General features: G+C 50.7%; 1 protein-coding gene across 1 annotated transcript; it reads right to left on the reverse strand.

Annotated features, from left to right (window-relative positions):
• Nucleotides 1–1,158: 1,158 nt before the first annotated feature.
• On the reverse strand, nucleotides 1,159–24,312 carry LOC129328043 (H-2 class II histocompatibility antigen, E-S beta chain-like). Its single transcript, XM_054976781.1, has 7 exons — nucleotides 24,302–24,312; nucleotides 23,364–23,548; nucleotides 17,696–17,821; nucleotides 14,782–15,060; nucleotides 6,796–7,077; nucleotides 6,380–6,503; nucleotides 1,159–1,237 (listed from the first exon to the last, which is right to left on the reverse strand). Exons 1-7 carry the CDS (start codon nucleotides 24,310–24,312, stop codon nucleotides 1,159–1,161), a joined length of 1,086 nt encoding a protein of 361 aa, XP_054832756.1.
• Nucleotides 24,313–25,620: the final 1,308 nt, after the last annotated feature.

A 25,620-nucleotide genomic window follows, 5' to 3' on the forward strand; every position in this document is an offset into this window, starting at 1 on the left:
TGGTGGGGTGCCTGTGGTGGCCACTTTCCCTCGTCCCTGCAAAGTGCTGGAGGGGGGGCACAGGGGGAGCCTGGAAGAGGAATTTTTCACCTTTGCAAACTGGAATTTTTCCTCAAAATTTTCCCTCGCTATTCCAATAAATGCTAAGCAGAGGAGAGCAAAAGAAACCTGCCATCGACCTCCCCTAAAAGAGAAGCAAAGTCAAGTGCTCGGGGCAGGGACCAGGTTCTCTGTTCTGAATGACTGCGGGGGGGGGGGGGGTCCTCACTCTCAGTGGAGCAGGCGGGTCGCCTGGATGCAGGGACTCTGCTAAAAGAGCCAGGAGGGTCGTCTTCCCCCTCCCTCTCCATCCTCAGTAGCTCCGAGGACGAAGGTGTTTCACCCTAAGTCTTTTTGCATTTGGTTCAATAGGAATAGATGCAGAGGAGTTAGCTGCGTTAGTCTGTAGTAGCAAAAGCAAAAAGAGTCCAGTAGCACCTTTAAGACTAACCAACTTTATATGCCCTCACGTGCCAACAATGTCCACCTGCTCTGCACATTGGACAAACCAGCCAACCTCTGCGCAAAAGAATAAATGGACACAAATCTGACATTAGAAATGGAAACGTCCAAAAACCAGTGGGAGAACACTTCAATCTACCAGGACATTCCACCAAAGACTTAAAGGTCGCTGCTGTAGTTCAACAGAAACCTTTCAAAAACAAAATCCAACGGGAGGCTGCTGAATTGGAATTCATATGCAAATTTGACTCAGGCTGGGATTGAATAGAGACTATGAATGGTTATCTCATTATCAGAAGTAACTGATTTCCTTAACAGAAGCAAACTGATCCCATTATCAGAAGCTACTGATTGCATCTACTCCCCCCCCCCTCTCCACCTATATATCTGACCAGATTCTCGAAAGCTTATGCTACAATAAAGTTGGTTAGTCTTAAAGGTGCTACTGGACTCTTTTTGATTTTGGTTCAATGGGAAGGAGAATCAAAGATCTGGCTGGTGAATGACAGCGGGGGGGGGGGCACTGCCCTTGCCAGTTCAGCCCCTTCCCCCAGGCTCCCAGGCCCCATAGCCCCCCACACCCGACATCCCCCAAACCCCCCACCTGCTGTGTCTGTGTGGTGGGGGACTGCTCTCTCTTTCACTCAGACCTGAGACTCAGGTGCAAATTCTCCCAGTCTGGAGAGCAGAACCAACTGGGATCCCTGCAGGACCAAGGATGCCAGGTGGGGGGGGGCAGCAGGTGTGTTTTCTCAGCCTTGCCTCAGAAGCATTCAGGGGGGTCGTTCCCGCTGCTTAGAGGCTTGGCCCCGAATCTCCATTCTCCCAGGTCTTGCCCATGTGACAATGGAGGGTCTTCCAGGCTCTCTCCAGCCGATGCTCTTCCCCTCGCCCTCCTTCCCTCCCAGGGGGCAGTGGAGAGGGGGCTGTCGAGGTGGCCTTGGTGCAGCAGAGCCTGGCCTCGGAGTTCATGTTCACCTTCCATAGCCGTGGGATCCTCCACGTGGGCCTGGAGCACAAGGACACCGTCTGGCGGCTGCCCCAGTTCCAGGAGGCCTCCAGCTTCCAGGCCGAGGGTGCCCAGGGCAACATCAGCATCCTCTGATCCAACCTCAACATCCTCATGCCCTGCTCCGACTGCACCCAGAACAGTACCAAGGGACCCGGGGTGGAGAGAGGACACGGGCAGACAAAAACTCCCTCCCTCCGCCCCAAAGGAGCTCAGTGCAGGGAACCCAATTCCAGTCTTCTGAGAGAGACTCCCCGGAAGAGGGTGCCTGTCGCCCCCATGCACTGAACTTGATCCCCTTACATTCCCTCAAACAGCAGGTGGGATCTGCAGGAACAAACTCTTTTCTCTCTGCCCCTCCCCAGTGCCCCCAAGGGCGATGGTGTGCCCAAGAGGCCAGTGGCGCTGGGGGAATCCAACACGCTCATCTGTCTGGTGGTGGTGGACAGTTCTAACTCCGGAGATACGCCTCACCTGGCTGAAGAACGGGCAGGAGGTGGTGGCCGGCATGGAGGAGACGGACTTCTACCCCAGGACGGACAACGCCTTCCGCAGGCTCTCCTGCCTGCCCTTCATCCCACACGCCAAGCAGTGTTCCCTCTAAACTGTGCAGTGTTGTGAGCTAAACATCTATTTTGTGAGCCAAAACAACAAATTTCATTATAGTTTTGAGCACGTCTCCTTTAAAAAAAAAATTCAGTCTACAAACATACAAGCATTAACTCCAAACTAATTTGTATTGTTTCTCACTTGGAAGTCATTCAAATATGGATTCTAAATATCAAACTAAATTACTCTGCAGGTAAAATTATTAATACTTCTCCTTCCCAACTATTTGATATACAAATATAAATATATCTGAGAACATGTGTTAGGGACTGCATCCCATCCTGGGCACGTGTTAGTCTTCTCTATTCCAACAAGATTACAGCAGGTAGGTGGGATTTACGTAGTAACTCATTGATTTACGTAGGAATGAATTCGTTATAACATATAACTCATTGATTTCTAGCCTCTGTAAAATCCAAAAACAAAAACCATGTAATACAATTTGATTACGATCAAAACAAATTAATAATAAAAACCAGTTGTCCCAAGACCATCTAGTCCCATTAGGTGAATGGGCCACAAAAAGCAGTATTCTTCTGTATAAAAATGGATATATGTTCATGCTGATTGTAAAAGGGTAGCTGTGTTAGTCTGTTGCTGCAACACCCAGTGGCACCTTAAAGACTAGCACATTTATTTCAAGATGAGCTTTTGTGAGTCAGTGCTGACTTCAGATATGTATGGAAATCAACCTGAGAATCATTCCCACATTTTCTTTTTCCACATAATGAATCTGCACTTGAAAGACTCATGACAGAATGAGGCTGGGCCCCGTCACTCAGCTGTGCTCTGTTCCCCAGCTAGAGAGCTGGTGGCAACTGGTTGCGCTCTGGCTGGCTCTGCTCTCTGGCTCTGCTCTGGGGGCTAAGCCAGCCACAGCAGAAAAGGAAGGATAGAAGCGGGACAAGGCTCCATCCCTGCTCCATCCCTATTGGACCCACCTGCTGGCACCGACTGAGTGGGAGGGTGGAGCCACCTGAGAGTGAATACCTGTGAGCTACTGCTGAGAGGAGGAGTCAGAATCTGTGAGCAATTGCTCACGTGCTCACATTAGCGGGAACGCCGAGGACATCTACTACTGCCGGGAGGGGGGGAGCACTGGCCCAGCCCCTCACCAAGGAGTGTAATAAGGAAGGCGGGGGACTCAAGGCTAGTTGCCATACGGGGAGTCCTCACTGGACCACTGCAACATCAATCCTGTTCAGGGACAAGCCCACCTGTGAAAGTCTGAAGGTAACCACATATCCAGTCGGGAGAGACATCAAGGGATGAGGTGTTGACATCAGTTGACATCAAGGGATGAGGTGTGCCTGTGGCCTTTCCCTGGCTTGTGATCTTGGACTTTGCAGGGGGGATTTTAGACAGTCTCCCACAAGACCCTCTCGGGAGCCACAGGGGCCATCCCTGCCCCCCCCCCACTCCATGCTGAGTTAAGCAGACCTGGCCTTTGTTGGGCTCGTCTCCCCCCTCAGCCCCCCCCATTGCCACATTCTTTCCTGGGCCTTTAACACCTTCCCAGCAGGCAGAAGTTTAAGAGCTGAAGCGGCACCTCCGTGCTTGTCCTCCTTTAATCTTCCTCTCCTGGTGCCCCTTGGCCGGATCCTGCCCAAATTTATTCCCCTTGTCTTGAAGTAGGCAGTTCCTACGAAAGCGTGAGACATGCAGGCCTGAAGACACCAGTGCAAGAGGGGGGTGCAGCTGGCCTAAAGACTGGCCCTGTTGGGAGTTAGCGCTGGGACCACTGCTCTTGAGCTTCCCCCATGAAGGGGGTCTTCAGGTAGGGGTGGGGTGGGGGGAGACCTCTTAGAGATGCCCCTGGAAGACCCAGAATCCCAAGGAAAGAAATCATAGAGGAGGTGCAGGAACTGGCCCTTCCCTCTGCTTCCGCTAACCCACTTTCCCCTTTCAGATGCCAACATAGCTGAGCCCCTCCCAGAGACTGGGGAGAACGTGGTGTGTGGCCTGGGCCTGGCCGGGGGCATCGTGGGCATCGTCGTGGGCACCGTCCTCATCCTCAAGAGCCGGCAGATGGGCGAGGCCAACTTACGCCGGAGGCCGATGTGAGTCCTGCCTGTGGCTGCCAGGGACCTTGGACCGGAAGGCCCAAAGATGGGGGGGCCCTCACTGTGACTCAGGGGTGCCCAAAGTGGCGGGAGGGTGAATGTTGTTACCTGAAGTGGTCTCCTTGCATAAATATGATTTATGGAGGGGAATTAGCTGGCAAGGAAGACGGCTGTACGAGAGGCAGTAACTGGAATCGAATCACCTGTGTCTACGGGGTCCCAATCCCAATAAGCCAAGCGAGTCTGGTGCTTCAAATCAATCAATAAAACTTTTATTTTAAGGTACAGAACTTCATGCACATACACACCAATTACTGGGGGAAATAACCACACACACACAGAGAGTCCTAGGAAATGATAGCCAGAAGCGTGGGAATAGAGCAAGAGGGAGTAATCATATCTACCTATCCTGAAGAAGGGTCCAGTCCGTAGGAGAGAAGCTTCAAACGTCCTGCGTCGTCAGCCCAGAGAGGTGTGGAACAGCGCTTGTGGATCCAGGAAAGCAAGCAAGCGTGAACGAAGAGAGACTCAGGGAGGTGACCCTAAGGGAGAAGCCAGGAAGTTTGCACGATTTGAATGGGGCCAGGACCCTACCTTTATAGATAAAATGTGCCCTAAGGAAGAGGAGAGTTCTCCTGGCAGTTAGGGCAAAGAGTCTAATGGTCGGTTCCTGGGAGTAACAAAGGATTCAAGTACTCTGGTTGATGGCTATCAGGGTGCGTGCAAGCAGATACAAAACTAGTTCCATCACTGCACAAAAGGGACAGTTTTCCTGATGAAGTACCAGGTTAAGTGATGGTTGTTGTGGGTTTTCCGGGCTGTATTGCTGTGGTCTTGGCAATGCCCACCTCCCACCTTCACCCAGCTGGTATTAGGAGTGGAGCAGGTGGAATTTCCCCTCCTACATTAACACAGCTGTTACTAGGAGCGGAGAAGGTGGCAGTGTCCACTCCCCCTTCGCCCTGTTGAGATCAGAAGCAGAGCAGGTGGCTTTGCCCACCAATAAGAGAAGCCCTGTTGGATCAGGCCAATGGCCCATCCAGTCCAACACTCTGTGTCGCACAGTGGCCAAAAACCCAAGTGTCCTCAGGAGGTCTGCCAGTGGGGAAGGGACACTAGAAGCCCTCTCTCTGATTGCTCCCCCCAAACACCAAGAATACGGAGCCTCACTGCCCTGGACAGAGAGTTCCATCTAGACCTTGTGGCTAAGAGCCACTGATGGACCTCTGCTCCGTATGTTGATCCACTCCCCTCTTGAAGCTGTCTGTGCCTGAACCCATTTGGGATCAGGAGCAGGTGGCAATGCCCAGCTTGCGCCTTCACCTGGCGGGGATCGGACACAGAGCAGGAGGCAAGGCCCTCCCTTGTCTTAACCCAGCCGGGATCAGGAGCAAGCTGCGGCCACCAGGACTGGACGCAGGAGTGAGGTACTCCAGCCCTGAAGGACGAGGGCAGCGACTCTGCCTTCCCCTCCCAGGGCCCTCCCTGCTGTGCCTGACTGTCCCTTGCCCTCTGCCCTCCCCTGTTTCTCTCCAAGCCTTCCCCCCTTCCAAGCCAATCAGCCCTCTAGGCCCTCCTGCTGCCCGCCTTCCTGCCTAGATGCCCTGCCCTCCTTGTGCCAGCAAATGCCAAATGCATCCTCAGTTGGCCTCTTCCTTGGGCTCCTTTTCCTCAAGCTGAGGGGCTGAGACAGGCGGACTATAAATGACATAAATAAATTATTTCCTTTTGCCCATCCTGAATCTACTCCCCCTCCGCTTCATCAGACACCCTCCAGCTCTCGCATTGGGTGAGAGAGAAAAGTTCTCCCCGTGCGTGATTTGATAAACCTCTGCCACGTTCCCCCCCTTACGCCTCTCTTTTCTAAAATGAACGTCTCAGACTCTTCAGCTTTTCCGCCAACCCCTTGATCATCTTGCTTGCCCTCTTGTGTGGTTTTGCCTGTGGCCCAAACAGCTGAAAAATTTAAAATATTTAGGGGACTCCTAGACCATTTGGGGCCGTCTTCCTGGCTACAAATGGCGGCTCCCAAAACTGGCTCTGAGAAGAGGCACCACGGAGAAGCGAGAGCTGTGTGAGCCGGGGAGACCACATTTCTCCCTGTCCGGATGGTCCAATTCTGGGCAGATTCCTGGGCAGGAGGGGAGACTGTGCCCCCGCCTCCGTTTCCTCAAGTCCCTTCCCCCATCCAGCCCCTTCCCTATTACCTTTCCCGCTCTTCAGGTAGAGGGCGAGTCCCACGGCCACAAAGACCACCCCCAGCACGGCCCCCACGACCCCCGTCCACACTTTGCTCTTGGCAGAGTCCGAGGTCTGTGGCTCTGTGGAAAGAGAAGGAGCTCCGCGTGAGAGGGCGGATCAGGGCCAGACTCGGCCTTTGAGCCCACAGATGTTTAATGATGAACCTGACCCATGTGCTACGTGCCGGCAAGGTCTCCCCCCCACACCAGAGAGGGATTCTTCTCGGTCTTGGAAAAGGGGGCTTGTGAGATGGCCTCCCTGCACCTTGAGCAGGTCAAAGCTGACACAGGTCCCTGGAACTCCCGCCCACTTTGTGCAGTTGTGTCTCAGTGGAAAAAGGGGAGAAGGGGGGGAAGCCCTTGAGTTTCTCACCCCAATGCACAGTGATCGGCTCCTCCCGGCTCCAGTGCTCCACCTGGCAGACGTAGACGTCTCCCTGCTCAGGTACCGTCTCCAGCATCACCTGGTTCTGGAAGGTCCAGTCTCCGTTCTGGAGCTCCTCCGCGTACCCCACCCCCTCCGTCTGCTCCTGCCCGTTCTTCAGCCACTTGATTTTAATTTCTGAGGGATAATAACCCGTCGCGGTGCAGATCAGGAGGGTGTGGTGGGACAGGGGCTCGGCCTTGGTGGGGGAGATCTTCACCAGGGGCTGAACTGGAGGGGAGGGAAAGAAGGGGGGATTTCAGAGGTGCAAGAGAACCAGAAAAGCACAGACGGGTGGAGAAGAGGGAGACACTAACACATCCAGAGCAGATACATTTGTAGTGTGACTCCATCCCCTGGCCTCTCCCACCCCCCACCCAGGACAGCCGATGCTCCACTGAATCACCTTCCAGTCCTGGCACAAATCTGTAGACACACAAACGCACCTCCCTCCCCCTGCCGCAGTTCCTTCTGGCTTCTCAAACTCGTAAGAATTGCATTGCAGGATCAGGCCCACACCCAGCCTGTCCTGTATTCTCTGTTGGATGACAATCAACCGGAAGGCTCCCAGAGTTCACCTGCTGGGCCAGTTCGAAGTCTCTCTGGACCCCCGTTTGGCAGGGGAGAGAGAACTCGCAATGGCTGCGGCTGAAGGCAGGTGTGGAAGTGTGCAGCTGGACAATCCAAGGGGGTCCCTGAATGGTCCTTTGGCTCCTGGTTGAAGGTCTGTCCCTTTTGTTGCTGTTTTGCTTTTGCCTCTGGGAGTCTCACAGGAAGGAGATCTTATCTCCCCTCGCTTGTGCCCGGCACTTGGTGCTCAGAGTAGACTGCCTCGGCACATGGAGGTTCTAATTCCCTACCGTGCCTCATAGCTGCCAACAGGTTTCCTCTTCAGCCATTAGAGTGTCAGACTGGGGAGCCCCAGGTTCAAATCCACAAACAACTCTGCTCCACCAAAGGACCAGTCCTCTTCTCCCAGGACTGCCTTTGGGGGGAAGTCACTCAAAAATGTTGATTGGACTGCAAAGCCTCTTCCATCAAAGACTGGGGGCCTCGGGCTGAGAGAAGAGGGCCTTGCTCAGGGCTCCCCCACCACCAAAAAGGCCCTGGGGGTGCCTCAGAGGTAACAACCCCCTCTTTGCAGGCAGGCCTTTGACTACCTCATGTAAAGTGTCACGTCTGAATCTTTGGTTCAGGCCTCCAGCCCTGCACACTCCCTGCTGGGCCCGAGGGCTGCAATATGCCGAGCCTTGCCGACTAACTGCGCCCGGGCTGCCTTGCGGTGAGCGTGGCCTCGGGGCAGGCTGCAGCCTGGCCTTGAGATCCCCCCTCGCTGCACCCCCTAAACCTCCACACCCAGTTCAGGGACTGGGCCCTGAGGGGTTCCAAGGAGTGGGCAGATCCCCCCCCCGGCCTGGATCCCACGAAGCCTCTCTTTTCCCTCTAGGCAAGTGATCTCTTTCGTGTCCAGCCACCAAGCCGTTCTGCCTTCAGCCATCGCTGGCGGTCTTCAAGGGGGGGGAGCTCCTCAGCCCCATGCCCCCCTGCCCGGATGCCCGGAGGAAGCTCCCACGGAGGGACTCTCTGCTACAGCTTTGGTCAGACCCTCCAGCTTTGGAAGCAACGCAGAGAATGTTTCTGGCCAGGCAGCCAAGAGCATTTTTGCCAGTCAGGACATCGTTTAGACCAGCAAGCTGTCATTTGTTTTCATGCCTTGCCCGAATGCCTTTGAGAGCGGCTCCTGCCTTGCATACGCTCCTGGGCTCTTTCTTTAATAAACTCCAATAATATATTTTACCTGCCTGAGTCCAGTATTGCTTGCCAAGAGGTACACCCACTCAAAGGAACCCAGGAGGCCGAGGAGCTTCACAAACACACCGCCAGGGGAGCCCTCAGGGATGGGAGATGAGAGTCTCGGGGTTGCGACCCCTCCCCTGAGATACCTGCAGGGTCTTCCCAAAGGACCCCTGACTTGTGCAAGGAGGGGGAGGGGACTCAAAAGGACCTTTTCGAAGATGGAGAAAAGCAAAGCGGAGCCCCCCCCCCCCGGAGCTTCTGAGACCTGTTGGCCTCCAGTCCACAACCGCTGCCGCTGGAACAAAGATGTGCCCGTCTCTCCGGAGCCACGGGGCTGCCCCTTCCCGGGCAAGAGACCCTCACAGAACGCCATCCAAAGGAGAAGCTGGGTCAGTTTGCAAGGCACTGAAGTGGGGAGGGGGATACGTTAAGACGCCTTGGAGGTCACCGAGTTGGAAACCTGTTGGAATCTGTGCAAGTGTCCTACGCTCAGTCGTGAAAGAGTTAAACTGTGGCTCCGTTTGTTTAGTCAGAGAGCTGGTTAGCGTAGGACCACTTAGGCCTCGAGAGAAGTTCCCACCAGAGAAAGAGGGAGTCTTTAGTCTTGATGAGGGATTGTCTATTGGATGAGCCAGTTTATTGGGGGGCAATTAGCTAGCGACATAGACTGAGGTTTTATTGCTCTTTGTTCAGCAGTCTGCTACAACACTTCTACTACTTCACTAGACCATGCAGGCCAAGCTTCTCTCTCTCTAGGACCTCTCTCTAGGACCTACCATGCATCTGACGAAGAGAACTGTGATTCTCGAAAGCTTATGGTACAATAAAATTGGTTAGTCTTAAAGGTGCTACTGGACTCTTTTTGATTTTGCTACCACAGACTAACACGGCTAACTCCTCTGCATCAAGGACCTAATTGAGACTATCAAGATGTTGTTTTTCCTGTCAAATGTACCCTTTTTACCCGATTATGTAGTAAAGTATTTTTATAGAGCTAGAATCACAGAAGTCTGTCTTATTTCTGCTGTGCTATTATCAAACCCTGCTACTCTGCAAACTTATCATCATCATCATCATATCTCGTTGCTGCTACAACTACCAACAACCCCCCCCCCAATGAAGGAATACAGCATCTCGGACAGGTGGGGGCTCAGCCGCTGCCTCAAGAGCCCCAGGGAAGGAGAGCCCCCTCCCTCCTCCCCAGGCAGGCTGCTCCAGCCCTGAAGAGCTCTGATGGTTAGACACCTTCTCCTGATACGGGGCTGAAACCTGCTCCCTTTGGGCTGTCAGTTCTGAGCCTCCACAGCAAAAGAGGACAAGGACTCTCCCTCTCCTTCAGGGGGACACCAGCCCCCTCCCCTCTTAGCCCTCTCCTCCCCAGGGGAAACAGGCCAGGCCCTTCCCATCTTCCCCCTCCCAGCTGGGCTTCCAGACCCCTCCCCAGCCTGGCCCACCTCCTCTGGAAGGGCTCTGGCTTGTTGTTGTCCCTCTTCAAATGCAGAGCCCAGAAGAGGGCACGGGGGTCCAGGTGAGGCCTGGCCAGAGCAGAAGAGACTCCCCTGGACTGCCCTCGGTTCTGGCCTCTTCTCTTTGCAGAGAGCACCTTTTCCGCCCCCCCAGTCCAAGTTTCCCAGGCCTCAGCCTGGAGTCACGTTGCATGAGGACAGTCCCTGTTAAGACTGCCTGGAAAAGAGCGGGGCGTCTGGGGGGCTCAGGCTGGCAGCCCTTGACCAGTCAAAAGACTAGAACGGAGAGCAGTGCTGAAGTCAAAGTTACAGGTGGTTTTTTTAAAATAAAAATGTGACATCCAAGACTAGGAAAGAGTCTCTAACTGTGAAATCATTAACAGGCTTGAGCAGACCTGATAAGAGTTTTTAAAAGATTTTGAAAAGTTATCCTGCGTCGCCATCTGCTGGTCACATAAATGTTTGTCATGGATATTTTTCATTTTACCCTTTTGTATGTAGAAAAGGGGCTCTGGGGGCTGAAAGAAATCCTAAAATACTCTGACAAGTGCAGGATTCAGTGGAAACAGTGAAGAGGCGCGATCTGCTTGCCTTTTATGCGCAATGGTTCCACAGGCATGTGCTTGCCACAATAGCCAGGGACTTGTGTCAACTGGGGCAGGAAAGTGTGGCATCTGGGGCGGTCTGAATTGCCAGAGGGCCTGCGGAGATCTGAGATGTTCAAAGAAGGACACACAAACTGTGGAAGGGCCCAGTGTCACTGTCAACTCACTTCTGAAAGTGAACCTGTACAGATCAAAGCGAGTCGGCCTTTTTTCAGCAGATGATCTGAGATGCTGAGGTCTTTCCCACAGAGATTCCCAGTGACCCTGACACTAGAAAATCAATTTCACCTGAAACTAACCACAAAGAACCGTGCCCTGTACATACGAGGGCCCCCCAGAAGTGTCTGCAATCACATCCTGCAAATGGGGACTTTGTCATCTCAATATAGGCTGGAAGGTGCTGAGAAAATGGAAAGGACCAGAGGTGGAGAGGACCTGTAGTTCTGACAAACTATATCCGATAAGTCTGATAAGGCACTATCAGAATAGGCTCAGGGAAGCCATATCGGATCTCTTTCCCTGAATGTCATAACTGTAGTTAATTTTGACCTTTGCTCAGTGAATGTCCTGGCTGTCGATTATATTGTATTTGCACTCACAGTGTGTCCTTGAATCTCAGTGAGAAAGGTAGACTACACGAATAAATATTTATTTATGTCATTATTTATAGTCCACCTTTACATAAGAACATAAGCAAAGCCATGTTGGATCAGGCCAGTGGCCCATCCAGTCCAACATTCTGTCACACACAGTGGCTAGAAATCCAGTGCCATCTAAAGGACTGTCAGTGAGGCCAGGACACCAGAAGCCCTCCCACTGCCTTCCTTCCAGCACCAAGACAACAGAGCACCACCTCCCCACAAAGAGAATACCATCTATCTCCTGTGGCTAATAGCCACTGATGGACCTCTGCTCCATATATTTGTCCAGTCCCCTCTTGAAGCTGGCAATGCTTGTAGCTGCCACCACCTCCTGTGGCAACGAATTCCATGTGTTTATCACCCTTTGTGTAAAGTAGTATTTTCTTCTATCTGTTCTAACCCGACTGCTCAATAATTTCATAGAGTGCCCACGAGTTCTTGTATTGTGAGAAAGGGAGAAAAACACATCTTTCTCTACCTTCTCTAACCCGTGCATTATCTTGTAAACCTCTATCATGTCTCCCCTCAGTCGTCTTTTCTCCAGGCTAAAGAGCCCCAAGCGCCTCAATCTTTCCTCATAGGGAAAGTGTTCCAACCCTTTAATCATTTTAGTTGCCCTTCTCTGTACTTTTTCCAGTGCTATGATATCTTTTTTAAGGTGTGGTGACCAGAACTGTACACAGTACTCCAAATGAGGCCTCACCATCGATTTATACAGAGGCATTATGATACCGGCTGATTTGTTTTCAATCCCTTTCCTAATAACCCCTAGCATAGCATTAGCTTTTTTTATGGCAGTCGCACACTGTGCTGACATTTTTAGTGAGTTATCTATCATGACTCCAAGATCTCTCTCTTGGTCAGTCTCCGCCAGTTCAGACCCCATCAACTTGTATTTATATTTTGGATTTTTGGTTCCAATGTGCATTACTTTGCACTTGGCTACATTGAACCTCATTTGCCACATGGATGCCCACTCTTCTAGCCTTGACAGATCCCTTTGGAGCGCCTCACAATCCTCTCTGGCTTTCACCACCCTGAACAATTTCGTGTCATCTGCAAATTTAGCCACTTCACTGCTTAATCCCAATTCCAAATCATTAATAAACAAGTTAAAAAGCATTGGACCCAATACCGACCCCTGTGGCACCCCACTGCTCACCACCCTCCACTGTGAGAAGTGCCCGTTTATACTCACTCTCTGTTTCCTATTAATTAGCCAGTTTTCGATCCACAAGAGGACTTGGCCCTTTATCCCACCTTTCTCACTGAGACTCAAGGCAGATTACACAGTGAGTGATTAGTACAGTCAATTTCAAGGGCATTTCCATAAACAATGCCATGGGGTAAATAAATACAAGCTTACAAGGACGTAGCATTGGCAAGAATCCAGTAGAGGTGAAACAGAATCTTTGACAAGAATACAGGTTTTTTTCCTCAAGAGTGACATTGGGAACCAAAGTAAACAAAAATGTGCCCACTATGGCTCTGCCCCCACCTCTGAGAGATGGGGTGCCACCCTGATTGTCCATGATCCAGTCTTGACTGGATTCCATCTACTGGGCTTCATCCATTTATGTTTTATTGATTTACATTACTTACAGGCCCCCTTTCTTGCCCAAGCCACAGTCAACAGCTTGGACATCCCATAGATAACGCAATAATAGGGCACGGGCTGCAGAAATGTAAACACAGATCGGTCCTCCTGTTTCGTCCAATACTTTGGTAATCTGCCTGCCCTACCATCACGACCACGATCAGGGGGGGGTGTTGTCTGTGAACATCACAATGCCACCGCTGGAGGCGTGGTTTTTAACTTTTCTACTGTGGCTGCTTATTTTTTATTATTGGCTATTGTTATTTTAATATTATGATGGCATTATCAATGTTGTGACCTGCCCTAAGCCCACCTGCAGGGAGGCCGGGTAAGAATTCTAATAAATTAAGTCAAATCTGCATACAGAGATCAAAGATGAGCAGTGCTGCTGGGTGTCAGTCGTGTATTGGCGGCACAGTTCCAATCCCTGGATCAGATCTGCCAGCGGTTTCACTGGGTGCGTGAAGAAAAGCTAGGCTTTTATATGCGCAAAAATGGGGAAAGGACAGACTTGCCGTCAAATGAAGATTGGATTATGAAAATGATGGAGTAAGCAGAGATGGCTAAACTTAACAGTTTTGATCAGAGATAAAACATTCTCTACTTTTTTGGCTAACTGGAATCCCCTTATTGACTTTCTGCGTGAAACAAGGAAAAATGATTTGGTGATTTGTGGCTTTGATTTTTGAGAAGATGAATCTGGGAAAAAACAAATAGAAGGAAGGCAGTAGTGGAAAAGAAAATTTTGAAGAGATTAAATTTTAAGTATGATGTTTGTTTAAAAAGATAAGTTGTAGCAAAAACTGGAAATGAAATATGTATTCTTGTTTTTTATTTTAGGAAATTGTTTTTTTCTTCCTCTTCTAGTAAGTTTTTTACTATCTTTTTTATTTTTGCTTTCTGCCCTTTTTATTGAGCTTTTAATTCTATGATTTTTTTTTAAAAAAAAAAGAGGTCCAGAAGAATCCAGAGAGAGGCACTCCCACTTTCCTGGCTCCCCAGACGTGGCGTTTGGGGCCTCCACAGGATTCCAAGTCTAGAAGGGTCTTTCCCGCTACCCTAGACCCCGACCCCTGGAGATCGGTTTCTAGCCTCCCAGCAGGGGCTCTTGCCCTCCAACTACCCTGGCTTCTTCTTCCTAGAGCCTCTGACTGTAGGAGAGTCTCTGTCCAAATAATACACTTTTGTTTCTTTACTAGAGTTTGTTTACTGCAGAGTTTGTGTTCTACTTTCACCTTTTATTTTTTCCTGTCTCAGATTGCAAGAGTTAAAGATCTGAGCGCCCTCACAGTATAAGGCGCAGCAGTTTGCAACGCTTTTTCATGTTCAGAGTATACTTGCAATTCTTCTTACTGAAAATGAAGCTATTTCTAGTTTTTAATTCCATAAACATGCTGAGAAGTACAATGTTACATGTTAGGGAAATGCAGTATGGCATTGGGGGAAAGTAGATCCTCTGGATCTACACGTTTGTTTGTTTCCCACCTTTCCCACTGAGATCGAAGGAGGCCCGCAACACTGCGACACGATGCTGTCGTTTCCAGGGTTCGCCCCCCCCGGAAAAAAACAGGGGCGAGTCCCCCCCCCCCCTCGACAATGTGTGCCAGTTGCAGGCCTCTCTCTGCCTGGGCCTGCTGGGCCGGAGCTTGAGGGCGCGGGCGCGATCTCGGGCACCCCGGGCCAAGGGCCCCCTCGCCCGCCCGGCCTCCCCCCTGCGCCGCCCTCCAGGGCCCGCGGTGCCCGCCCCCCCCTTCTGCCCCGGCGGCCCCTCGTGGGGAGGAGGCAAGAGCCCCGCCCCGCACCCCTCCTCCCCGCCGCGCCCGGCTCACCTTTCCTGCCGACCATCTGGCTCGCCGTGGCCACCTCGCAGTTGTGGCGGCAGTAGCTCTCCACGGAGGCCCGCGCGTACTCCAGGGCCTGGGGGTCGCGGTTGTAGTCGCGCTCGTCGGCCAGGCAGAGCGGGGAGACGGCCTGGTAGAGCCCGCCGCGGCTGTCGAAGCGCGCGATCTCCTGCCGGTCGTAGAAGTCGCGGAAGAGGTAGCGCACCTCGCCCCGAGTCCCGTTGGCGTGGCGGCACTCGGGCTTGCGCTGGGCCAGGAAACGGGCGGCTGCGGGCGAGGCGAGGCGGGGTTGGCACGACGCGCCCAGCCCCAGGAGAAGCGGAGGGGCGCCGCGGGCGGGGAAGCGGGAGCAGCTGCGGCTGAGGACCCCCGCCCGGCCCGGCCCCCTCGCCCTCCGCTGCACTGGTGGACGAGGAGGAGGAGGAGGAGCCCCCCACCCCCTCCCGCAGAAGGGTGGAGGGGAGAGGGCCCTGCCTAGACCCCCCCTCCGGGCCCCCAGGACGCCCCATGCCGATTCGGCTCCCGCCTAAGCCACCCCTTTGGGCCAGGGTGCCAACCTCCAGGTGCAGCCTGCAGATCTCCTGGAATGAGAACTGCTTTCCAGCAGACCTGGTCTTGCCCAGAGAAAAGGGCCGCCTCGGAGGGGGCACTCTGTGGCATGGGGTGCCCCCCCTCCCAACTTCACCCTGCCCACAAATCTCCAGGCGTTTTACTTCTTAACATCATTTATAGTCTGCCTTTCTCAGTGAGACTCAAGGCCGATCACATAGCAATCAGTGGCTGGGACATTCATGCATCCAGGCAATTTGCAAGATTAAGAAAGAAGAAGTTTCCAGGGGGGGAACTGCCTACAGATGTGTAGCCTAAAGACTGTAGTTGGCACATAGGAACATACGGGCAGAGAGGGTCCTTCAGGAAGACAGTCACAACCTTGGTGCGGGGAGGGAGATGGCTTCTCTTAGAGGGTCCAAAGCACCCCCTCCCCCATCCGTATGCCATGCAAAATGACTTCCCCATTCCACCCTCTGTGCTCACTGGTGGACTTCGGCTAGTCACATTCCATCAACCTAGCCTACCTCACAAGGTTGTTGTTGCAAGGACAGAGTGAAGAAGGGAGAACCACATACCTCGGATTGCCCAGGAATTCTCTGCCCCTCGTGAGGTCCGTTCCCACCTACTCCCGCCCCCTAATCCTACCTCTTTAAAAAAGGGCCAGGAAGGCAGGGTCTCCTAAGCCTGAACCCTAAATCAGAAGCTGCCAATGGACAGCCTGCGCCCTGCCTGCGGCACCAATGGACCAAGCCCCATCTCTCTCCTCGGACCACCCGGGGCTCTCTCTTCGGGGCCTCAGTTGGAGAGAGCTTTTCTCCATCCCCTCCTGCCCACTTATTTTAACTGAAGAAGCTGCCAGGGATCGAACCTGGAGCCTTCTACATGCCAGGCTAATCCTGACCCACTGACCGTTCCCCCCTCCCCCAGCCCTTCCACTTGGTTTTCTGTCAGAGTGCAAAAGGGCTCCACTTTCCACTTATGGACCAAAATCTTCATTTACAACCAAGGCTTTTTTTCTGGGAAAAGAGGTGGTGGAACTCAGTAGGTTGCCAGCACATGCACAACCCTGGTACCACACGTGCATGCGCAAAGTGCGCACACGCTTCCGGGACCATGCAATGATGTCACTTTGGCTCAGCTGCAACAAGGGGGGGAGTTTTTTAAAGTTTAAATTGCCCTCAGTGAAAATGGTCACATGGCCGATGGCCTTGCCTTCTGATCTCCAGACAGAGGGGAGTTTAGATTGCCCTCTGGAGTGGTGTGGAGAGCGATCTCAACTCCCCTCTGCCTGGAGATCAGGAGGTGGAGCCATCGGCCATGTGACCATTTTCAAGAGGTGCCAGAACTCTGTTCCACCGCGTTCCCGCTGAAAAAAAGCCCTGATTATAACTGAAAAACACAGTCCTCCTCTCATAAAGTTTCTTTAGTTTCAGGTGGGTAGCTCTGTTGAATTGTTTTTCCCTCTTATTTTGTAATTCTCCTAGAGTCTGTATGAGAATAGAGGGCTATAAATGAAATTAATTATTATTAATAATAATAACATTTGACATATACTGCCGTTCAGGACAACTTCATGCCTACTAAGAGTGGCTTACAAAGTGTGTTGTTATTATCCCTGCAACAAAATACCCTGTGAGGTGGGTGGGGCTGAGAGTGCTCTGAGAGAGCTGTGACTAACTCTCCAGATTAGAGTCCTGCCAGTCCTAGCCACTACATCAAACATGCTTGTTTCTTTTTGATTCTATTTGTCCATAATTGTGATGCTTCTTTTTGCAGCTGCATTTACTTGCTTCCCAAGGCACATAACTGAGTCTACCAGGGTCAGCTGAACCCCATTGAAAGGTGGGGAGGGCATAGCTGCCAGGCAGCGACTAAGAACTTATATTCTATCAACAGGGCAGAAATGAAGACACATACTTTTAAATTTCATAAAGATGCCAAATAGAACATTGTTATATGATACCTAAGCTATAAATGATGCATTTTATGTTGCTGAATCAGGAAAAAAACCTTTAGGTTTGATAGGAAAGTAAGTTGCATATATTTCAATTTTCTGCAAATATTCTGAGTTTTTTCCACACAGAGAGACACACACACACCCAGTCTCCCCTCCACCCTGCCATCCCCCATGGCTTCAACATTTCTGGAAATGTTACAGCTCTGCCCCCCTCCTATGCAAAGTGTTTTGTGGGCTAGCAATTCCTGGATAAAGTGATCTCTCTCCAAAATACCTGACAGGGTAATGGGGGGAGGTTTCAAAGCCCCCCCATTTCCTCCCTCCCATTGTGCAGATGTGGGTCCTGTCTCTCTAAAGCCCCCTCCCGTTCCCCCCCCCCAGAGCTCCACTCACCAGGGGTCTTGAGCCTCCTTTCTGTCCCACTGACCAGGGAGGGACCCAGCAGTACCATCAGATGCAGCAAAAGTATCAGGGCCAGGCCAGGCCCCATGGCTGCCCCCCAGAAAGCCCCTTCCAGCCCTAGGGGGAGACTCAAGTCTGTTTGCAGGGGAGGGAGAAGGACTTTTGCCTCTTCAGCCCTGGGGAGTGGGTGGTGCCCAGACACAAAAGAGCACCAATGAGAATTCATTCTCTTGCTGTGTCATCGGTCTCTGGGTAGAAGAGCTAGCATCTGCTCCACTTGGTGAAGATTGGTTTTTTTGCTCATAATATTCAAAAAAGACATACTGACATCATTAATAGAATATTATTGCTCATTTCTCTCATTTGCAATTTGTTGTGCTAGCTTAAACTTGGTATTTTAATTGGCTCTGGTGATATGACCTATTTTGTCAAAGGCTTTCACGGCCAGAGAACGATGGTTGTTGGGGGTTTTCCGGGCTGTATTGCCGTGGTCTTGGCATTGTAGTTCCTGACGTTTCGCCAGCAGCTGTGGCTGGCATCTTCAGAGGTGTAGCACCAAAAGACAGAGATCTCATGATACAGCCCGGAAAATCCACAACAACGATTGATATGACCTATTATCTGTAATTTGTTCTCTGATAAATTGTAATTCAAATGAAATGTCAATGTGATATGTTGTAAATGTTAGGAATCGACAATAAAATTTGGGGAGGGGGAAAGAGGAAAAAGTGCATGTGTGTGCGCACGTACACAGAGGGGGTAATTTTAAGGGTTCATTTCCCTCCCCCCCCCATTCCTTCTCCCAGGCAGGCCGCCTTTGCCATGGGGCTTCTCCCCCACCCCCCTTGGTTCCATTGGGGAAGCTCAGGTGGTCCAATCTGTTTATGACTGAGAGCAGCCTTGGGGCATCTTTCTCTTTCGCTGGCGGGGTGGGAGGGAACCCATACCCTCCACTGTTCTCCTTAATGGTGACCCAAGGCAGGTGACATCATTCTCCCGCCTCTGCTTTATCTTCACAACAACCTTGTCAGTTAGGCCAGGCCAAGAGAGACACACCCAAGATCACCAACTGAGCCTCTGTGGCAAAGCAGAGATTCGAACCTGGCTCTCCCAGATTGTGGTGGAGGAAGCCCCTCTGGGCGTGCTGAAGGTCTCAGGCTCCGCCCTTGGCCTTGTGGTGGAGAAGAGTCTCTGCAGCCCCAGATGGGTAGAACTTCCACTGGTCAGTTCAGGCCACTTTGTGTGTCTCCAGGGGGACTTCTTCCCTCAGGACTCCTTTGGCACAAGTAGTCCCCCTGTGGGGGGGGTGCAGCCATTGGGGACCCCCCAGCTGTGGGAGGGGCCATGACCAGCAGCACAAGAGACAAGAAGCCACTGGAAAATTTGGAGGCTCTTTCCAAGGCCCAGAGGAAGAGCCCAGGAGGGGCTGGCTTGGGCCTCTTTGGGGGTCCAGAAGAGCCACTGCAGAGGCACGGGAGGGGGTCTTTCAGTAGGGTTGCCAGCCTCCAGGTGGTAGCTGGAGATCTCCTGGAATTACAACTGATCTCCAGGCTAAAGAGATCAGTTCCCCTGGAGAAAAGGGCTGCTTTGAAGGATGAACTCTATGGCATTGTAGCCCACTGAGGCCCCTCCCAAACCCCACCCTCTCCAGGCTCCACCCCAAATCTCCAGGAATTTCCCAACCTGGACCTGGCAACCCTATCTCCCAGGCTCAGTTCTTGCTTTGTATACTTAGCATGGCAAATGCTAAGAGAAGCCTGGAGAGGCTTCAGAGAAGCCTGAGGAGGCTTTTTCCCCATTGAAAAGCTTACCAGAACCCCCGAATCAAGCCAAATCGATCCCCGAATCGCTATACCCGAATCGGCTTGCCGATTCAGATATAGCTGTTCCCGAACCGGCTTCTCGATTCGGCTATACCCGAATCGGAAAAGCCAAACCACTGTGCCCTTGCACTCCCCTACAATGCAAGCATGGGAGCATTTGTGGAGAAATACATTAAAGATATCAACATGTACTAATATAAGGGAGAATGTGTATAAAATGATATATAGATGGTATTTAACACCAAAGAAATTAGACTTTGGGAATAGCAAAATGTCAGATAAGTGTTGGAAATGTAAAAAACATGAAGGGTCATTCTTGTCAGGTTCAGTGTGTATATGAGCTGTACTGACTCCATTTTCTAATGCTTCTAGTGTCCAAGTGCTTTCTCTGCAGGTGCACCAGTTCCCAAGCAGACTTCTCACCAAAAGAGATTGTTTTGTCTAACAACGTTCCACCCAAGATCGGCCTTGAGAGAGTCCCGCTTCCCAAGTCTGAGAGCTGTTGTTTTGAGAACTGTGGGGGGAGGCTGGTTCAGCTGGGAACTGTTACTTTGTACCTCATGCTTTGCCCTTCATTGGTAACAATGCTCTTGTACCATCCTGAATCTCCTATTCAGGACAGTGGACTATAATGAACCATTTCTGCAGTAAAGTTTCCTTATTCAAACAATGGACTCTTGTTTGCTTATAAAGGAGAACCTGTAAGAAGGACATTATCTAGCCACAGTCTGACAATTCTATCATATGTGGTGGTCTTGTGAAAAAGCTAAACAATTTTGGGGGAATATTGTTGATGTTATCTCAGATATATTACAGAAAAAAGTGAGTAAAAACCCAGAGTTGTTATTGCTATGTATAGGTTTAGAAGATTTTGCGACCCAAGATAGAACGCTAATGTTGTATATGATAACTGCAGCAAGGATGTTATATGCACAATTATGGAAGACACAAGAGATACTGACAATAGAAGATTGGATACAGAAATTGCTGTACATGGCAGAGATGGACAAATTGACAAGGAAAATAGGAGAACAAGATTCAGAAGAATTTGTTATTGACTGGGGGAAATTTAAAAGATATTTGGAAAAGAAATGGGACATAAGGGGGAAAGTGTGGTCATTGGACAATTATTAAAGGGGGAGGTAGGTTGTCTTTACCAATGGAAATAATATTTGGAAAGTAAAAATAAGTTAATAGTGTAAAAATAATATTCTTTTTTTTAGATAATGTATTAGCTAGAATAATAGATATAATTAGATAATGGGTTGGAAAGCTGTTGGAAGTCTAACAAGAAAAGGGGCGAGGGAGTGGGTGGAGGAAACAGGAATAGGTGGGGTAATAGAATGTATATTAATTAATTTGTATGTTAACTCACCCTATAAAAATTATTTTTAAAAAAATGGCAACATCCAGAAACCAGAGGGAGAACACTTCAATCTACCAGGACATTCCATCAAAGACTTAAAGGTCACTGTGGTTCAACAGAAACCTTTCAAAAACAAAATCCAACGGGAGGCTGCTGAATTGGAATTCATATGTAAATTTGACTTAGGCTGGGACTGAATAGGGACTATGAATGGTTATCTCATTATCAGAAATAACTGACTTCCTTAACAGAAGCAAACTGATCTCCATATCAGAAGGAGCTGTTTGCATCTACTCCTCCCTCCCCTCTCCTCCTCTATATCTGACCAGTTTCTTTTTGCCCTCCATGCATCTGACAAAGAGCACTGTGATTCTCGAAAGCTTATGCTACAATAAAGCTGGTTAGTCTTAAAGGTGCTACTGGACTCTTTTTGATTTTGCTACTACAGACTAACACGGCTAACTCCTCTGGATCTATACAGTGGGTAATGTACACCTTAACAACAATAACACTTTCTGTTGACTATCTTGTACACATAAATAACAAAAATTCAATCCAATGACCATGAGTCCCACTCAAGGAGACCTCTGGAGTATAAAGGTAAGTCTAGTCAAGGTAAGTCTTTGTAATTCATAGTTATTTTTCTTTCTTTTTCTTCTTGACAGATGTAATTCAGAGAAGGTTGAAATCCAAATGATTCATTTGGCAGGGGGGGGGGGGAGGTGAACCTGGGTCTCCCAGAACCTGGCCCAGCATTCCAGCTCCTACCCCATGCTGGGACTCGGGGTTCTGGTTCCCGGGGCCAACTGCCTCCCTCTGCAAGTCCTCCCAGGGCAGAATGAGTGCCACAGAAGCAGCAGAGAACGCAGGGAGCGGAATGAGGAAGGGGTCCGGCCCCTCTGCACGCGTTCATGGCCTCCATTCAGGGCATGAGATGGGGGGGTCTCCAATCATAAGCCCCTTCCAGAAATCACATGAAAGCCCCTACAAGTGGAAGGAGCTCAGGCAAGGCGGGTGGGGATAAAGAAGAGCAGCGGTGGGGGGGGGGGACATCCCTGGCTTCTCTGCATCCCCCCAGCCCCCTGGAGATCAATTTGCCCCCCACACCCCCACACTGCTTCTCTCTGCAGATGCTCCCCTGCCTGTAACAGAACAACCATTTGCAAGCATCAAGATTCACAGAGGTGCTTGACCTGTTGGATTTTTCTCTGTCCTCATCTACCGGCAGCATTTGGGGAGGTGTAGGAAAGTATCAAACCCCTTGGTCTCTGTTGCCCCCCACCCCACCCCAAGCTCTTCCAGAGCCAGTTTGGTGTAGCAGTTAAGAGCGCAGGACTCTAATCTGGAGAGCCAAGTTTGATTCCCCGCTGCTCCGCTTGAAGCCAGCTGGGTGACCTTGGGTCAGTCGCAGCTCTCTCAGCCGCACCCACCTCACAGGGCGTTTTGTTGTGGGGATAATAATGACTTACTTTGTAAACTGCTCTGAGTGGGTGTTAAGTTGTCCTGAAGGGCGGTCTATAAATCGAATGTTGTTGTTATGCCACACACTGGCTCTCCTTCCTAGGCCCCCTTCCTCCTAGAGATATGGGGGTCTAGAGGGGGGGAAATGGGGGATCCCTCATTTTTTCTGAGGCCCTTCCCCCGGTTTTTTGATGAAAAAATTGGGAAGAAACTGAAAAGAAGATCCTATGAAATATTTTCTCTTTTCGAGGGAGAAAAACCTGGTCTTACAAAGGATTTCGCTCATTCCAGATATTTAGCATGAAAAAGTCTGACTTGGAGCACTGAAAAAAGCCCTTTTACGGTAGATATATAATATTTTAAAGATTTTTTAAAATGTAGTAATGGGTTTAATGATAAATTATTCACGAGTTCAGTGTTTTCATAAAGTCAATATCCAGACACGTTGGCTGTGCTTCCTTCTGCCTGTCATTCCGTGAGAGAGTTTCTGTCCAAATAATATGTTCTCTTTTCTTTATTACAAAATTTCTTTTCTGTCTTCAATTTTTACTTCTCCAACAGCAAAAATTAAAGATCAATCTGCTGTGGTGGCAATGGGTGCAAGAGTTCCCTACTCTCCTCCTATTGGGAGTGCTTGCAATTTTTCTTACACAAAATGAAGATATTTCTACTTTTAAATTCCATTAAAAATCCAAATTTTATATCCTAAGCTATAAATGATGTATTTTTGTTGTTCAATCGTTAAAAGAAGTTTCGTTTTGGTGGGAAAGTAAAAATAATAACAGAAATGGGGGGGACAACCCCCCCCCCCCATGGCTTCAACATTTTCAGTTTCTGGGGTTTGGCAACTCCCGGACAAGGTGACCTGTCTCATAGACCTGGGAGGGCATCAGGGGTGGTGGTGGTGGTCACAGACCCCTCCCCAGCCTCAGGAGAAGGGGGTGGCGAGGGGAGGGGTCCTCTCTCTGCAAGCCCCCTCCCATCTCCCCCCCCCAAGAGCTCCACTCACCGGGGGTCTTGAGCCTCCTCTCTGCCCCAGGGACCAGGGATAGCCCCATCAGCACCAGCAGCGCCTCCAGCAGGATCAGGCCAGGCCCCATGGCTGCCCCACAGAAAAACCCCGTCCAGCCCTGGGGAGAAACCTTGTCTGTTCCCTGCAGGGGAGCGAAAAGCACTTTTGCCTCTTCTTCTGTCCTGGGGAGAGGCCCAGAGGAGCACCAATGAGAATCCACGCTGAGGCAGCGTCATCAGTCTCCAGGCAGAAGCAGCAGCAACTTGTCTCTTTTGGTAAGATGTGTTTTCAGAGGAGAGCCAAAGAGAGGGAAATGGGGGGGGGGGAGGGGGGGTGTATGTGCAGGGGGTAAATCGAAGAGTGCCATTTCCCTCCCTGCGCCTGAAGTGGCCGGCTCCAACTCCACCGCTTCACTCATTTAGGGCAGCTTCGTTAGTCTGATCTGTTCATAATTGACAGCCATCGTGTTCCGAGGGGCCTTGGGGCATTTTTCTCCCTTTTTTTGCTGGTGGGGGTGAGGCAAACCCCCTCTGTCCTGCTTTTCTCCCCAGTGGGGACCGTGATTGGCTTCCACCATTCTCCATCCTCTGTTTTATCCTCACAACAACCCTGTCAGGTAGGCTAGGCCTAGATTAACTTGCCCCAAATCACCAAGTGAGCCTCCGTGGCAGAGTAGGGATTCGAACCTGGCTCTCCCTGCTTGTAGTCAACACTCTAACCATTGGAACAGAGTCCAGTGGCACCTTAGAGACCAACGAGAAGGGAGCTTTGACTCTCTAAAGTGTATACGCTGACACTCCTGTTGGTCTCTCAGGCGCCACTGGATGAAAATCCTGCAGACCTACTGCAGAACAACATGGCTGCCTACCTAAAACGCTAACCTTTCCCACACACTGCTCCTGGAGTCAGAGAATGCAGCCCTCACCCACTTCTACCTGTTGGCCATCCCGGACACTTTTAGTCAAAGCTAGACTATGCGGATGCACCACACTAGGGTCTCCCCTTGGAGACTTCCTCTGCCCACAGGAGGAAGAGCAGGAAGAGACAGAGGCGCTTCCAGGAAAGATGTCTTCGTGTCCCTCAGGCTGATTCCAGAATTCAGGTAGGGGCTGGGCCACAGAGCCCACCTCAACAGGTTGGGCAGGTGCTGGGCCAAAGAGCCTGCGAAGGGCTCCTGGAGAAGACGGTGTCCCCCATGGGACAACCGGAAGGGCCAGAGGAAGCCTGTGTCTTTCTGCTGCTCTCACTCTTTTGGCTTTCTGCAAACTGCAAAGCTGAATTATTCAGAAGAGCTTCTTCTTTACAGAATTAATAGGGCTGTGCTGGAAGGAAACAGTGCTGAAAAGGGACAGGGACTGTAGACTATACTACTGCATACCTACTGAGTAGCTTCCACATCATTTCATATGTCATAGAGTCATAGAATCATAGAATCATAGACCACAGAGCGTAGCATCCAGACAAGAATAAAAGAACATGAAAGACACTGCAGACTTGGACAACCTGAAAAATCAGCAGTGGCTGAACATAGCCTAACTCAAACAGGGCACAGTATATTATTCCAGGACACCAAAATACTGGACAACACTTCCAACTATGGCTGTTGTAGGTTTTCCGGGCTGTATTGCCGTGGTCTTGGCATTGTAGTTCCTGACGTTTCGCCAGCAGCTGTGGCTGGCATCTTCAGAGGTGTAGCACCAAAAGACAGAGATCTCTCACAACCCCCTCTCACAAACCCACAACAGCCATCGTTCTCCGGCCGTGAAAGCCTTCGACAATACAACACTTCCAACTACTTTGTCAGACTGCACAGGGAAGCCATTGAAATTCACAAGCATAAGCAAAACTTCAACAGGAAAGAAGAAACCTTAAGAATGAACGGAACATCGTTTCCAGTTCTGAAAAACACCAGGCTAACAAAACACTCTACACCCGACAATAGCCCTGCAGAGAAGATTAGCACATCAAGCACCAATCCATATGCAAAAGAACCTCCTCAGGATACAGTGAAGCCTCCCGCCATTAGCATTCCACACCCTGGGAAACTCTCACAGGATGACTCAGCTCAACCCCACCCCTCCTGAGTAGATACAAGTGACCTGGCAACATCTTTTCCACACTGTGACACTGAGAGATCTCTGTCTTTTGGTGCTACACCTCTGAAGATGCCAGCCACAGCTGCTGGCGAAACGTCAGAAACTACAATGCCAAGGCCACGGCAATACAGCCCGGAAAACCCACAACAACCATAGAA

The sequence above is a fragment of the Eublepharis macularius genome, chromosome 4 (genome assembly GCF_028583425.1).
Source record: "Eublepharis macularius isolate TG4126 chromosome 4, MPM_Emac_v1.0, whole genome shotgun sequence".
Taxonomy (NCBI): domain Eukaryota; kingdom Metazoa; phylum Chordata; class Lepidosauria; order Squamata; family Eublepharidae; genus Eublepharis; species Eublepharis macularius.